The 14,657-nt window shown below is 34.3% G+C and overlaps 1 protein-coding gene across 4 annotated transcripts in view; it reads left to right on the plus strand.

Moving 5' to 3' along the window:
* The first annotated feature begins 5,156 nt into the window (after positions 1-5,156).
* Positions 5,157-14,657, plus strand: part of LOC149539680 (uncharacterized) — a 29,541-nt gene continuing 20,040 nt past the window's right edge. For 2 of the 4 annotated variants that reach the window (XM_089800902.1, XM_089800903.1), the window contains exons 1-3: positions 5,157-8,539; positions 8,607-8,699; positions 8,786-8,872. In XM_089800902.1, coding sequence (XP_089657028.1) covers positions 5,298-8,393 — 3,096 coding nt within the window. In that variant the 5' untranslated portion in view covers positions 5,157-5,297 and the 3' untranslated portion in view covers positions 8,394-8,539; positions 8,607-8,699; positions 8,786-8,872. Of the gene's footprint in view, positions 8,700-8,785; positions 8,873-14,657 lie in introns of all 4 variants that reach the window. The other 2 variants (XM_089800904.1, XM_089800905.1) reach the window with 2 other exon arrangements.

A 14,657-nucleotide genomic window follows, 5' to 3' on the forward strand; every position in this document is an offset into this window, starting at 1 on the left:
CAATCCTGCTGTAAACTACCTCACATTCGGCGCTCTGTCCACAGACTTAGGAAAACTCACTCTTCACTTCCTCCTCTCTTTCACACCTTGAAGCCTTCCAAGCTTTCCAAGCTTCACCTTCCATAACTTTTACCTTTCCAAGCTTTCCTTCCAAAGCTTCTACTTCCCGAGCTTCTCCTTCTCAATTAGCTTCCACTTCTCAAGCTTTCACTTCTCAAGCTTCTACTCCTCGAGCTTGATTAGAAATGCTCATATGCCTTGCTTAAATAGGCACTTACCACCCAATGCATGACTTATCCACAACCTTCTAGAATTCCTCCACAACCTTCTACAACGTCCATAACCTTCTACAATATCCACAACTTTCTACAATATTCATAACTTTCTAGAATTCTACCCACACACCTCGATAAATGGAATGACAACCATTTATTTTTTATTTTTTCTATTATGCCACCTATGCACCTCAAAAATAGAAATCCCCTTTTCCTTTCTTTTCTCCTTTTTCCCCTTTTTAATTTTTTTAATTATTTCTCCTCTAATTTTTGTCACTTTCTCTCTCCTCCAGTTTTTTTTTTTTTTTTTCCAATTTTTGTTTTCAAATTTTTTTTTTTTTTTTTCAATAAGTTTCACATGCAAGATGCTCCTGCATCAGCTAGTATAAACTAGGATGGGAGTAGAGAAAACACTTGGTTGCAACCTTGCATTTCGTAGTATGACTCATCAGTACAAGAGGATACTAGTGGCCGCATAGGGATCACTAGGGGGCCGAGGTCTATTGAGAGACTACCAGGGTAACTCTAGCATGATTCGTGCAATGACACTTTCTCGTTTACATAGTAAGTTTCCTACGTGTCTTGTGTGCCTCTAGGAACTAGATGTCAGTCTATGTGTTGGAAACTTTGAGTTAGTATAATTTTAAGATTCCTGAACTTAGAGAGTACTTGTGTTATGTGATTTGTTATCTTGTGTTATGTAATTTGATATTTGTGATTTGATATCTTATTTGGGACTTAAGACTATCTCCTCAGCACAGTGGGAGTGGACCATTTAGGTTCCACATAGTTGGGTGGTAGTGCTTTTTTGCTCTTACCATTTGAGATTCGTCTGAGACACTATGGTTGATGCATTCCTTGTTGGCATCTATCTTCATTATATTCTGGGATTATGATGATGGACATGTATCCTTATATTGATAATTAACATATGATAGATGATGTTATTTACTTATCCTATGCTTTATTTTGCATGTTAGATTTCTTTATGCATATAATGTAGTATGTTTTAGGAGTGACATTCCTACTGTGATAATACCAATGATCTCTTCGGTAACTTGGGATGTTGCGCACAGAGGGATGGCTAGGGCCCATGATGGTCTAATGATGCTATTTACAGTTGGGAGGAACTATGCATTTAGATAATTAAGTGTGGTGTTTATGATTTATGGCTATCTTTTACAATGGATGTTTATATCTTCTATGATGATGTATCATGTATGGAATTTGGTTTCATTTACTTTATTGCACTTGTATCATAGAATTGATGAGGATGATGTATCTTTATTTAACATATGTATATTCTTTTAAGCCTTTCATACCCTGTGACATGTGCAGTGAATGATTGAGCATTTTGAATAGGCATTTGGAACAAATGTGTAATATGGACATTGGACTCTTTAATTATTCTTTCATGTGGATATGGTAGTGTTAGACTTAGTATTAATTAGTTTAAATGTGACACAACGTCTTGGGATCCTTAAGGAATGTAACCTGTTATGTATGCTTATGTATGTATGTTATTGCTTCTGCTACTATTTGTATGTTGTGAATGGTTTAACTGTCACGTTTTAAAAAAAAAATTGTTTGGCAAACTTAGTAAAACTCTTGGTTAATTCTTTTGGATCCCTTGGCAGGGCGTTACACTTTTCATACTTGATCTTCTTCCAGTCTTAACTTGAGTAATCTTTCATTTTAGACTTTAAGTCGATAAATAATACACTGTAGTATCAATGTTTGACTTGGTCTGAATACTTCTTTTTCATACTAGATAATTAAGCCTTTCTCTAGGTGTTATTATTATCTCCTCTTTTTATATCCTCTTCATCAATCAACTAAATGATAGCTATTAGACCAAAAATCAATTGTCTCACCAACAAGTAGCAAGTTTGACATCATTGACAAAATAATGATTGTTCCATTACAAGTTCTTCTCTTCAAAACAATCTTATATCAACACCTCCAAGAATGTTAACACACATTTCTTGGACACTGCAATAATGAAAGCACTAGACTAAATTAATTAACCATAATTGCATTATATGTAATGGTCATATGAGTTGTATCCAAGGAAATAGAAGTGAACTAATTGGATGCTGATCCAACACCCATAAATAATCCTCGCAAAAAATCTTAAGCAAAATGTTGTTGAAGTGGATTAGAGTTAGATAATTATAGTAAGATGTGTGTGTGCACGCATGCATGCACATTCAACCTACAAGCATGGATTAAGATTATAATCTCAAATAATATCTTGTGAACAAAAAAATCACAATTTGTAGGCTTGGCATTATGGTCATACCATCATAGTTGCTAGTATCATACGCTTTCAACTATCAAACCATTTAGCAAAAGGAAGAGTAGAGATAACATTACATCTAATGCTTAGACAAGGGTATTAGAGAAGAGTTAATTATACTAGTTATATTACATAAGCATGGGAAAAATCTAGATCTAAGAAACATTTGGTAATAGCACCATCTTTGTTGAATTTTTTATGAAAATAATTGTTCACTCTTAATAGGTAAGCAATATTCAAGACACCATACTAAGAAATGTTATTCTACAAAAATATAGTTGCAACAAAGTCCTTGAATATTTCATGTGCCTCAGTGGTTGGATTATGGTGAAGTGATCAATAAGTAGAGAAAAAGATGAATTTGTATTTTAAGTAATATGCTTAAGATTACTCCAAAGTTTATTCATAGATCTTCTCGCAATCTAGAGTCTTTTATATGCTCATTGCAATGCATTTTGGAATATTTATGTTCTAACAAGCTATGTATAAACATTAGTAGGATGTTGGGATAATACTTTTGAGCCCAAGGGCTTATTTTGGGTTCTTACTCGTTCTTTAAAGACTTCCTTACAAAGCTTTGCACAAAGAAGTTAACATGAGAAAATGTTGCAGTTTGTGAATATATTAATTATTTTTTTTAGCCTACTTGGTTACTAAAATATATGGAATCTATTAGGCATTTTGCTCTTATTAGTAAAAAATGTGATACTAATAAATTAATAATGAACTCAATCAATTTTGGTTTCAAATACTCATTGAAATCTTATGTCAAATATAAATTTATCAAAACAAAGAAACATTTCATGGTAAGGAGATGACCCTATTAATTTTTCAAAGATACTCAACATCTTTAATAACATTTCACGTATCATAGTTACTATGATGTTTTCTTATAGGAATTTCAAGAATTTATCAGAAAATGGACTGGTAGCGATGAGTGCTAATAAGATACTGAATGGATATACACATGCCTTTAATAGACAATATAACCAACATTTTTTATTGGGACTACTATATTTCATTGTATAATAAACATAAACCAACTCAAAACATCTCCAAGGGGCAAGGAAAAAGAATCAGGATAACTCCTACATTATTAGGTAGTGGAAAAGATGTAACTAGTGACAACAACATTAAGAGTTAACTTTTAGTAGGCCTTCCCTACTTTGTTAACTTTTATAACAACACATACTATGAATTTTAATAGTTTTGTATCAACATGTAACTAATGTATATTTCACATTTTATATATGTCTTGTGATTTGTAATGATCATAATTCCTCTGCTCTTTTTGTAAAATGTTTATACTCTATATATAATATATATAATTTTTTTAAACATTTACCTCTAAAATCCCATCGACATATCCTTAAACCCCTATAAGTGCAAGTGCTAGTTTATGTCAAAAGACATTAAATACCCTAATTTAATTTGAGGACTAAGTAAAAACAAATGACACAAAGCATCAAAGTTCTTGCCAATAATGCATTACATTTTCTTCAAGAATGTATAGTGCTTTGTGATTTGAGGAGGACTTAGATTGCCGCTCTATAGATGAGACTTCTTTTGATTTTTTTTATTTAAACAAGTCGCAATGCACCATCATTAAATTATTCTCCTCCCTTCAATTATTTTTTGTTGAGTTTATGTCTTGAATCATATGTGTGAGTTGAATTGTAATAATTTTGCATGAGAAATGTGTAAATTTGTTAAGTTTGTTTTGATCAAATCTTTAAAGAACCATTTATTGTTGCAATAAGTAACATATCATAGTAGCATCTTTAATTTAAATTTTTTAATTAAAAAAAAAAAATTATATCTAAAAATTATGTTAGACCATTGATGAAAAATTGACAATATCTATATTTTGAAAAAAAATTCATTCATTATTATTAATATAATTTATTTTCTTTAGTTTAAAAAATCATTAAATACAAAAATAATATGTTAATAAATGATATGTATTAACTTAACTATATTTAATTCTAATATTGTAAAAATATACAATTTAAAAAAAAAATAAAAAAAAAAATCTAATTAATTCTATTGTAAAAAGATAAAATTGTTGTTTATGAATGATATAAAATTATTATCAATGAAATGATAATGTGAATTATAAAATTGAAAATATGTAAACTTTTGAAATTTCTTTTTAACTTTTTAAATTCTATCAACTTGATCAATTTAATTGAAGGAAAAATTTGAATGGATGCAACTTTTGAGAAACTAACAATGAACTCACGAACGAGTTTTTAAAATTTGTTCATATTTCTTTTAAAATGATATTATTGAAGCCCTCGTCGTTATGAAACCCTTCGAAAGAAAACGATGCAGGGGTTTTAAGCCGCTGAGAATGGATCAGTGCCCTCGAAGGTCAAAAAAATCTATTGGATTTAAAAAAAAAACACGCTAGAAAATAGATTCTGTAATTTTTCATGCGTTGAGAGACATTTCCTATTGCAAAAATCTCGCAATATGACTTGAATGTTGGTGGAGAGGATTGATTTGCGCGGTGAACTTACCATTTGAGTTGCTGGTCAGTAGAGGCGACTCCAGAAAATAAATGTAACAACTTTAGTAGGAAACGAGGGTGCAGAACTGGTGTGTCTTCCTTCCATATCTCAATCAACGGAGATAGTATTGTAAATGGTTTGTCATATAAATTCTATTGTTTAGGATCGCAGAGACTAGCTGGAACCCTAAATCATAGCCCGAAGGAAACAATGGAGATTTTTTTTCAGAGGCGGAGTGCATTCATCAAGTTACCACCAACACAATTGACAAAGACACTTGCGTATTGTATTGCTGTAGGCAAGCAAAAGCCCACATTAGTTGAAGAAGAAGACGAACTGGTAGAAAAAGTATGCAATCTACTCAATCAGAATGAGTGGAACTCTCTTGTCACCAATGCAGACATTGTAAAAAAACTCCACCCAGATTTAATATATAGGTTGCTGCTCAAGCACCAGGTACGAGATATGCTACTAATTCGTCAATTTTTTGTTTGGTCTGAAAAACAAATGGGCATTGCTCACAGTGTTCATTCATATTCAATCATGTTGCATACACTGTCAAGAGCAAAAATGTTTGCAGCTGCAAATGGTGTTATACAAGGTCTGATTGGCCGAGAAAAATCGTCTACTCCACCAGCCAATTTGGTAGATGCCCTTGTGGACACACGCAGAGACTGTGATTCATCTCCAATGGTTTTTGACATACTAATTGATGCATATGTTCAGAATGGCAAGATCTTTCAAGCTGGTGCTGCATTCCAGATATTGCAAAAGCATGGTATTATGCCAAGTTTGAGGTGTTGCAATGCATTGCTAAAGGCATTGTTAAGAGCAAACAGTTGGGATATGGTCGGGACTGTCTATCAGAACATATTGGATGCTAAGATGGCGCCTGATGTATATACTTATAGTACCATGATTCATGCTTATTGCAAGCAAGGGAGGTTGGAAGAGGCTAAGAAGATGCTCTTTGAAATGGAAGCCAAGGGGTGCAGTCCAAACGTTGTTACTTACAATACCTTAATTACTGGATGTTGCAGAAAAGGAGATCTTAAAGAAGCTTTTGGTCTGAAAAATACAATGTGTGGAAAGGGCTTGGCTCCTGATATTTTAAGTTATAGTGCTCTTGTAAATGGTTTGTGCAAGAATCAGAGATTGAGTGAGGCGAGGGAACTCCTTGTGGAGATTGAGAATGTTGGTTTGAAGGCCGATGAAGTTCTATATACGACATTGATTTCTGGGTTCATGAAGGAAGGAAAAATTGAAGAGGCTTTTAAACTAAAAGATGAAATGATGGTAAAAGGGATCAAGCCCAATGTTGTTACGTTCAATTCACTCATACACGGGGTTAGCAGGCGAGGTAAAGTGCAAGAGGCAACGAAGCTCTTGACTGAAATGAGAGAGATAGGATTGAGACCGAATGAGGCTACTTATACTTTTGTGATGGAGAGCTACTGCAAAGAAGGAAAGATGGATGAGGTTTTTGAGCTGCTTGATGAGATGGAAAGGAAGAATATTGCACCTAGTGTTATGACCTATGGGGTAATAATACAGGGGCTCAGCAAAGTGGGCGGCGAAATGCAGAAAGCTAAAAAAGTCTTTAATGACATGGTGAAAAGAAGTCTGAAGCCCAATGTTGTTATATATACCACTCTTATTAGTGGCCATTGCAGGGAAGGTGATGCAGACTATGCTTTAGAGCTTTTAGATCACATGATTAAGACAGGAATTGCTCCAGATGCCTTTGCATATGGTACTCTTATCCATGGCCTTTGCAAAGCTGGCAAGATTAATGAGGCCAATAAAGTGTTCACGGAAATGTTGGATAAACATTTATCACCTACTGCCTATACGTACAATGCACTCATACATGGTTATTGTATGCATGGAGAGATGAATGAAGCATATTTGATCTTCAGTCAAATGCTTGACAGAGGTTTGATACCGAACGATGTTATTTATACCACCCTCATTGACGGTTACTGCAAGCAAGATAATTTGGATAAGGCCTTTGCTATGCTTGATGACATGTCCGAAAAGGGTATCTCTCCCAGTATTCACACATACACTGCTTTCATTCATGGCCTATGCAATGCAGGAAAGATGCAAGAGGCACACCGTCTCTTGCAAGAAATACAGGATAAAGGTCTGGTCCCAGATATTGTTACCTATGGCACTTTGATTGATGGGTATTGTAAGAGAGGAAATGTGAATGAGGCTTTACAGCTCCACAGTAATGTTTTAAGAAAGGGTATTCAGTCAAATGTTACTATTTACAATTCCTTGATAAATGGCTTCTGTGAGCTGGGCAATATGCAAGAAGCTGACAGGATATTCAAGGAAATGTTGGAAATGGGGTTGGAACCTAATACTGTCACATACACAATTCTTATTGAAGGGCACTTTAAGAAAGGAACTTTCCAGGATGCTCATAAACTATATGTGGAAATGGTGGAAAAGGGGATTAAACCTGATAAGTTTACTTATGGTATACTTATACACCAACATTGGAAGGAAGGAGAATTTGTGAATGTCTTCAAGCTTCTTAATGAAGTGGCAGAAAAAGGTCTTTCCCTGGATATTGCAACATATAATACAATCATCCATGGAATTTGCAATCTTGGCAATACACAGGAGGCTAGTCAACTGTTAAAGATGATGGTAGATAACAGATATCTACCTAATCATGTGACCTATACCACTATTATTAATGGATATTGCAAGGCAGGCAATATGCAAAATGCATGCCTGTATTTGAAGGAAATGCAGGAGAAAAGCTTGATGCCAAACATTGTTACTTACACAGTATTGATTGATGGATACATTAAACAAGGTAATATGGTTGAGGCAGTTTGTTTGTTCAATGAAATGGTTGAAAAAGGGATTGCCCCTGATGCTATCGTTTACAAGGTGCTAATTAATGGTTATTACAAAAAAGGAAATCTGAAAGAAGCCTCTAAATTGTGTGAAGAAATGCATGAGAAGGGTATGATTCCATTTGCTGGTACATATGATGTACTCATCTTTGGCTGCTGTAATGAAGGAAGGATGGCAGATGCTCTAAAATTGCTACATGAAATGGTGAAAGGAGGTGCTGTACCAAGTGTCACTACATATAACCTCCTGATTAATGGATTTTGCAGGGAAGGCAATATGGAAGAGGCTTGTAAACTTCTGATAGAAATGATGAACAGGGAATTGATTCCTAATAGTACTACCTACAAATATATGATTGATGGCTATAACAAAGTGGGCAACATTGATGAAGCAAAGAAAATTTTGAACAAAATGGCTGAGATGAAATGAATGGCTGATACTTATCATGGAGAGTACATAAGAGATTAAAACTAAATGTAGTGCTTTTACAGTTTGTTAATGGAATATGTAATCTGAGGTGATACATTTATTTTATGCGGGTTGCGATGATTGAACCACTGAGAGATTTACAAAAGGTACTTTCTTGTGACATTGTCCTTGTCCAACATGTGCTTATTCACTTGATGATGAATGATTATGCAGGTCATGGTTCATCTCACATGCAAGCCTAGGGGCTCATCAAAGACCTGGAGATTGGGAGAAATTGACTTGAAGATGACTAAAATATCAGAGGAGGTTATTTCCAATAGCATTGCCTCTATTTCTATTTTCAGGGGTTTCAATCCTGCTTAACTTTAATCATTAAATCTTTGTTTCCACAGTTATAAGACCTTGGGCCTCAAAATGCCTTCTTTTGAGTTCACTGAGGTGCTTCTAGGTACAATTAAATGACTAGCCATATACCTCAGGTAAAATGTATTATTTGTGCATTTGTGCAATTTCAGTTTAACTCACTTGCTCAAAGTTAACAAAACTAGTCCAGAAGTGCTTTTAAGAGATGATTATATAATGCAGTCATGTTCATGTTAACCATCTACAAATTTGAAGGCTGTAATTGCACCGAGTTAGCCTGAGTTAGACATAATCCTTTTGACAATCATCATATTTATGTTTCTATATATTTTGTAATGAACAATGGTCATGTGATTTACCAGGTTCCTGGATGTATACAGTAATGGCTAACACATTTCCTATCCATTGTCTTGGTACAGCTAGTTCAAGATGGAACTTGACAGTTAAAGCATGCTCATCCTAGAGTAGCAATAGTAAGGAATCCAGCTTTGTGGTAGTAACAATGTGTGGATATGATAATTGTTATACAGATGAGAGTACATTATTTTTTTCAAAGGACGATTTGAAGCTCTACTGAGATGGATTTATCATCCTCTATTTTAGCTATTTCTAAATGCCTTAAGTTCTTTCATTTTCTTTTGAAACTCCTTTGGCCTTTAGGACTCATACTTTTTCATTAGAGAGGCATCCAGTTATATATTTTTATAGTTTCTAATGGATTGCTTAGATGTAACAGTCTTCAACTACCACTTTCAGTTAGTGGTGGTCACTTTTGAGAGCTCTAAGAGACCCTCTAATTAAAAACGTATGAGATTATTCAGTCTATATTCATCTCAGCAGTACCAAGCAAATAGCATATAAATCCCATTACCGACTTATTATAAACATCAAATGTCAGGATAGTGTCTACTGATCATAGCTTAGGGTTTTTTAGTATTACATTTGTTGCTTGTGCTTTTGTTTATGTAGAGTTTTTGTCTGTACGATCATTTTATATTTAAAGGACATTTCACTATACCAAGGATGCAATAGGCACTGCTATTGTATATTTCATCAACTTTGTACCTTCTATTAAATCTCATCAGTCATTCTTGGCCACTTGTGGTTATAATATCTAAATAAAATAAAATATAAAACTAGGAAACTATTAACTCATTTGTTGATGTGTAGCTAGGTCAGATTCCATCTAGGCCCTTCTAGGGCCGACCTAGTACACCTAATGGCTAATTGGTCTGTCGGCCTTAGCCATGTTGCTAATGAACTTTGTCATATCAATCCTTATTTGGGCCTGGCCCTATTTGGGTGATTCATGTTAGTCACAATTATGTAATTGGGCAAGATTTATTATACTGGACAAGACTATATGAATGTAACTTGTAATTAATAGGTCTGATCCTATTCTTGGTGCCAAAACTACAAGGCCAACTAGACGTCTATTAGGAGGCGTTGATTCATATATAGGCAAGGCCATTCTTGCATCAACAGTAATGACTTCTGCGATGTACAAAATATGTAGTGTGCTCGGAGGTGATGATAAGAGCTTATCATCTCTGGTTTGGAAGGTAATATATCTGATGGTTTTCCTGTGGTCAATGAGCACTACCGTAAAGTCAGCATGGTATTAGAGCCGGTTCGAAATATGGGAAAAGCCTGCAGATTTCAATTCACTCAATGTTTCACCTTGCATTTTGTCGAATTTGATTAGCAAGTGAAATTAGTAAAGAACATTGGTGGAAGACTAACTTATAAAGAGAGAAGTATTCTTTATACTTGAATGGTGTTTATGAATTTTTCATGTTGTTATTAATTTATGTTATATCATTGGGATAGTGAATCATTCAAGCATTGATATTTCTCTTTGAAATAGTCTTGGACTATTATTAATATCTATGAAATGCTTTTAGGATTGACCAAGGAGCATAGGAGCCTTAAAAAAAAGAAGATCTTGATACCTGTTTGCATTTCTTCAAAGAGGAAGAATCAACATTAAGAGGGAGTATGATAATTCATTAGAAGCAACCTTGATCAAGGAGGTTAGAAGCTTGATATTTATTCAGAGGGAGTTTGACATATCATTAGAAGCAACCTTGGACTTAGAGGTCAGAAGGTTGATATCTGCTTCAGAGGGAGCTAGTCATTTCAAAAGGTTGATATTAGGTTATGAGGGAGCCACATCACCTTGGTAATGCATTCTTCTCTAGGAGAAGTTTGAGGTGAAAGCATACTTACCATCCTTTGTGAGTAGGTATGGTAAATCCACCATCTGCGAGGAGGCATAGGGGAGATGCATTCTTTTTTGGGAGAATTCTGAGGTGAAAGCCCTCGTTCCACCCTCAATTAGTAGGTATGGTGAATCCGCCCTATGTGAGTAGGCATGGTGGAGATACATTCTTCTTTGGGAGAAGTTTGAGGTGAAAAAGCCCTTGTTCCACTCTCTACAAGTAGGCATGGAGATGCATTCTTGTGTGGGAGAAGTCTGAGGTGAAAGCCCTTGTTCCACCCTCTACGACTAGATATGATGGATCTACCCTCTGCGAGTAAGCATGGTGGAGATGCATTCTTCTTTGGGAGAAGTTCAAGGTGAAAGTTCTCGTGCCACCCGCTTCAAGTAGGTATGGTGGATCCACACTTTGTGAGTAGGCTTGGTGGATGTCGTGGAAGAGGTTTCATGACGTAACGCTATTTTTTATTCACCCTTTGGGAGTAGCCATGGTGGTAGTGTTCACTTGCATTTTTATGGGAGTAGCCATGATGGTTGTCACCTAAGTCACAAGGTTTGAGTTCGAGTTCGTGTTCGACAACAATAAAATTCGGATGAAGTTCGACAAAAGTAAAAAGTTCGAAAAAAAATTCGACATTTAATTTTCCTTATATAAATTTAATTTTTTATATATAATAATAAATTGATTAAATTATAAAAATAACTTAACATCGTTAGATGAAATTGAAATAAAATAAATTATTTAATTATTTATTAAAATAAAATAATATTACTTTAAATTTGAAACTTAATGTATATATTTTAGTTTTACAATTGATAAGCTAAAATTATAGAAAATAGATCAATGTAAACATTACAACAAATTTAAAATCAGTATAATGTAAACAAAATTAAAGTTTTAATTATTTATTTAATTAACATATAAATTAGAAAAGTGTTATTTATACTATATAGTATATGAAATAATAAGTAATAAATATATCTTAAATATGTACATTAAGTAATGTGTTTTAATGTATTATTTAGTACTTCATATACATTTGCGTATACATTTGCGGGACTTAAAAATACTTGGAGGACTTGTATTATTGACTCTCATTTTGAGCGCTCACCATGCTGGAGAGGATTTGCGTTACAGGGAACAATCCAGACGCCTAGTAGACAATCTCTTTGTGCGGATTTTCTTTTGATTGTTGGCGTGTCTTGCAGCGATATGACTTGTACATTTCCCTAGATTCCAACATTGGTGTGTCTTGCATCGATAATATTTCTTCATTTCGGGACTTCCATTCATTCCGCCCGAGAATGTATTTCAAAGATCCAAATGTATCACCTAAAATAGCCCTAACCCTATTGCATACGATTTTTGGGACGAATAAGAGCGAATTTTATAGAGTCTTTCAGAATTCGCCGAATTTCGAATTTCATACATGAAATGCGGTGAACCCTGTGACACAGGTTGTCACTATGTAACTCAGATATTTAGAAGGAATCCTCCATAGCTAAGAGGGAGTGTTGATGTGTATCTAAGTTAGATCCCTTCTAGGGCTGACCTAGTACACCTAATGGCTAATTGGCTTGTTGGCCTTAGCCATTTTGCTAATGAACTTTGCCATATTAATCCTTATTAGGCTTTTACCCTATTTGTGTGATTCATGTGACTTGCAATTATGTAATTGGGCAAGACCTATATGAATGTAACTTGTAATTAATATGTCCAATCCTATTCTTGGCACCAAAACTGCGAGGCTGACTGGAGGTCTATTGGACGACATTGATCTATATATATGCAAGGCCATTCTTGCATCAATAGTAATGATTTTTGTGATGTACAAAATATGGAGTGTGCTCAAGGGTGATGCTAAGAGCTTATCATCTATGGTTGGGAAGGCAACATATTTGATGGTATGACTGTGTTTAACGAACGTTACCTTTCGATATCATTAACATGTGTTTATGAACTTAGCTCTTCTATTGAAAGAGGAAATAAACAATATGCTTTAACGGCTGAACCTATTCTGTAATATGTTTTGTTTCATCCTAAGTCACTGTTTTAGGTTTGGGGATGGGTTTGGGTACGAGAATCTGGTTAGTGGGTTCAAGGAATTTTTTCCTTTATTATGGTTCGTAGGGGTTCATGTGTGTGTGTGTGTGTGTATGCATTATATATACAAAAAAAAAGAGAAATATACAAAGTGTTAAACTAAATCATCTCATAGTATGATGCTCGATCATTTATCAATGCCAAATGTTGGAGATAACACAACCCTATCATTCTAATGAAAACCATTGCATCGAATTACTAAGTTAAAATATAGTTAATGAAAGTTTGAAAGGTGAAACATGATTCAAAGTTTAATGTTCATCAATAATCAAAGTTTTGATCAATCATCAAAAGGATATCAAAAAAACCATTGTCTATAGTATTTTCATTTTCCATAGCTGCTCATAGATCCTTATTATCACCCAAATTAGTTCCGCTAGCACTTGGTCTACCACTGTCATGTCATCATCATCCACATTAAGTAAAGTCACTCTAACTTTATCCTAGATGATCATATCCAAGTTAGTGAACTTGGGTGTTACGTTCCACAACTTCTTTGCCTCCTTTTTGTATTTTGGATCCTTGTGTGCCATAAGATGCAAACTGGTGTGAATAAACACCAAGTCCATAACTTTTTTTGGCAGACAACCGGTTGCACTTGACTGAGTGGATAAATGAGTAAGTACTCCAATTTCACTCAACAATAGAACTAGCAACTTGGAAAGAAAACACACAAAATTAAGACTAAAAAATACAAGATAAATTCAAGAATATTTAGTGTTAAAAAAAACAAAATTAAAATTAAAAACTTACTTGCGAAAGGATCTTAATGGCAAGAGGTTGGAGGTACACATAACCCTGGCCATGAAGCTATCGTCATGTAATTACGTCCATTTTGCTTTGGTCATTTACAACACAAGGAAGAAATTTTTTCTTGAGATGAATAATCGAAATCTTTTCCTAACAACTAGCCCCACCCTTGGATCACTAAAGATCCTACTAAATGCCCTCTTGTACCCTATAGCAACCTCAACATCTCTATATGGTGGTACTCTACCAGGAACAGTGAGTATCTATACACCATAGTATTCGGGAGAGAATGTGAGGAGGTGAAGAGGTGTGGATGTTTTGTTCTAGTGATGGAGAATAATTGTTTCCAAATTTTTATAAAAGGTGTTCTCAGGACCATTGTTTCTTCTTTGCATCACTTGGGATATCAAATGATGTTCATGTATGTTATCTTTATGTTAGTTATTCAATTAAAAATTTAGATATCCCTCAATAAATAATGATAGAAGAATGTATTCTAAATTAAATTTATAGCTTACCACTTTTATCCTCTCCAACATGGTGTCCATAGCATGATAGACCTCCTATGTCGCAAGCTTCAAATTCAAATTTGAGTTCATTGGTCATAAAATTCGGATGAAATTTGGCAAGGGTAAAAATTTGGGAAAAAAAAGACATTAACTATTTTTAAATATAAGTAAACTTTCCACAAAATTGTCAAAATAGTTTGACATTGCTAAATAATTAATCTAGAAAACTTAATAGTATTTTAAAATAAAAGAATCTTATTATAAATAACAATATCATATTAAATTCCATAAAATTCAGATGAAGTTCAGAAAGGGTA

The sequence above is a fragment of the Cupressus sempervirens genome, chromosome 9 (genome assembly GCF_028749045.1).
Source record: "Cupressus sempervirens isolate cs-2001-9-10 chromosome 9, ASM2874904v1, whole genome shotgun sequence".
NCBI lineage: Eukaryota > Viridiplantae > Streptophyta > Pinopsida > Cupressales > Cupressaceae > Cupressus > Cupressus sempervirens.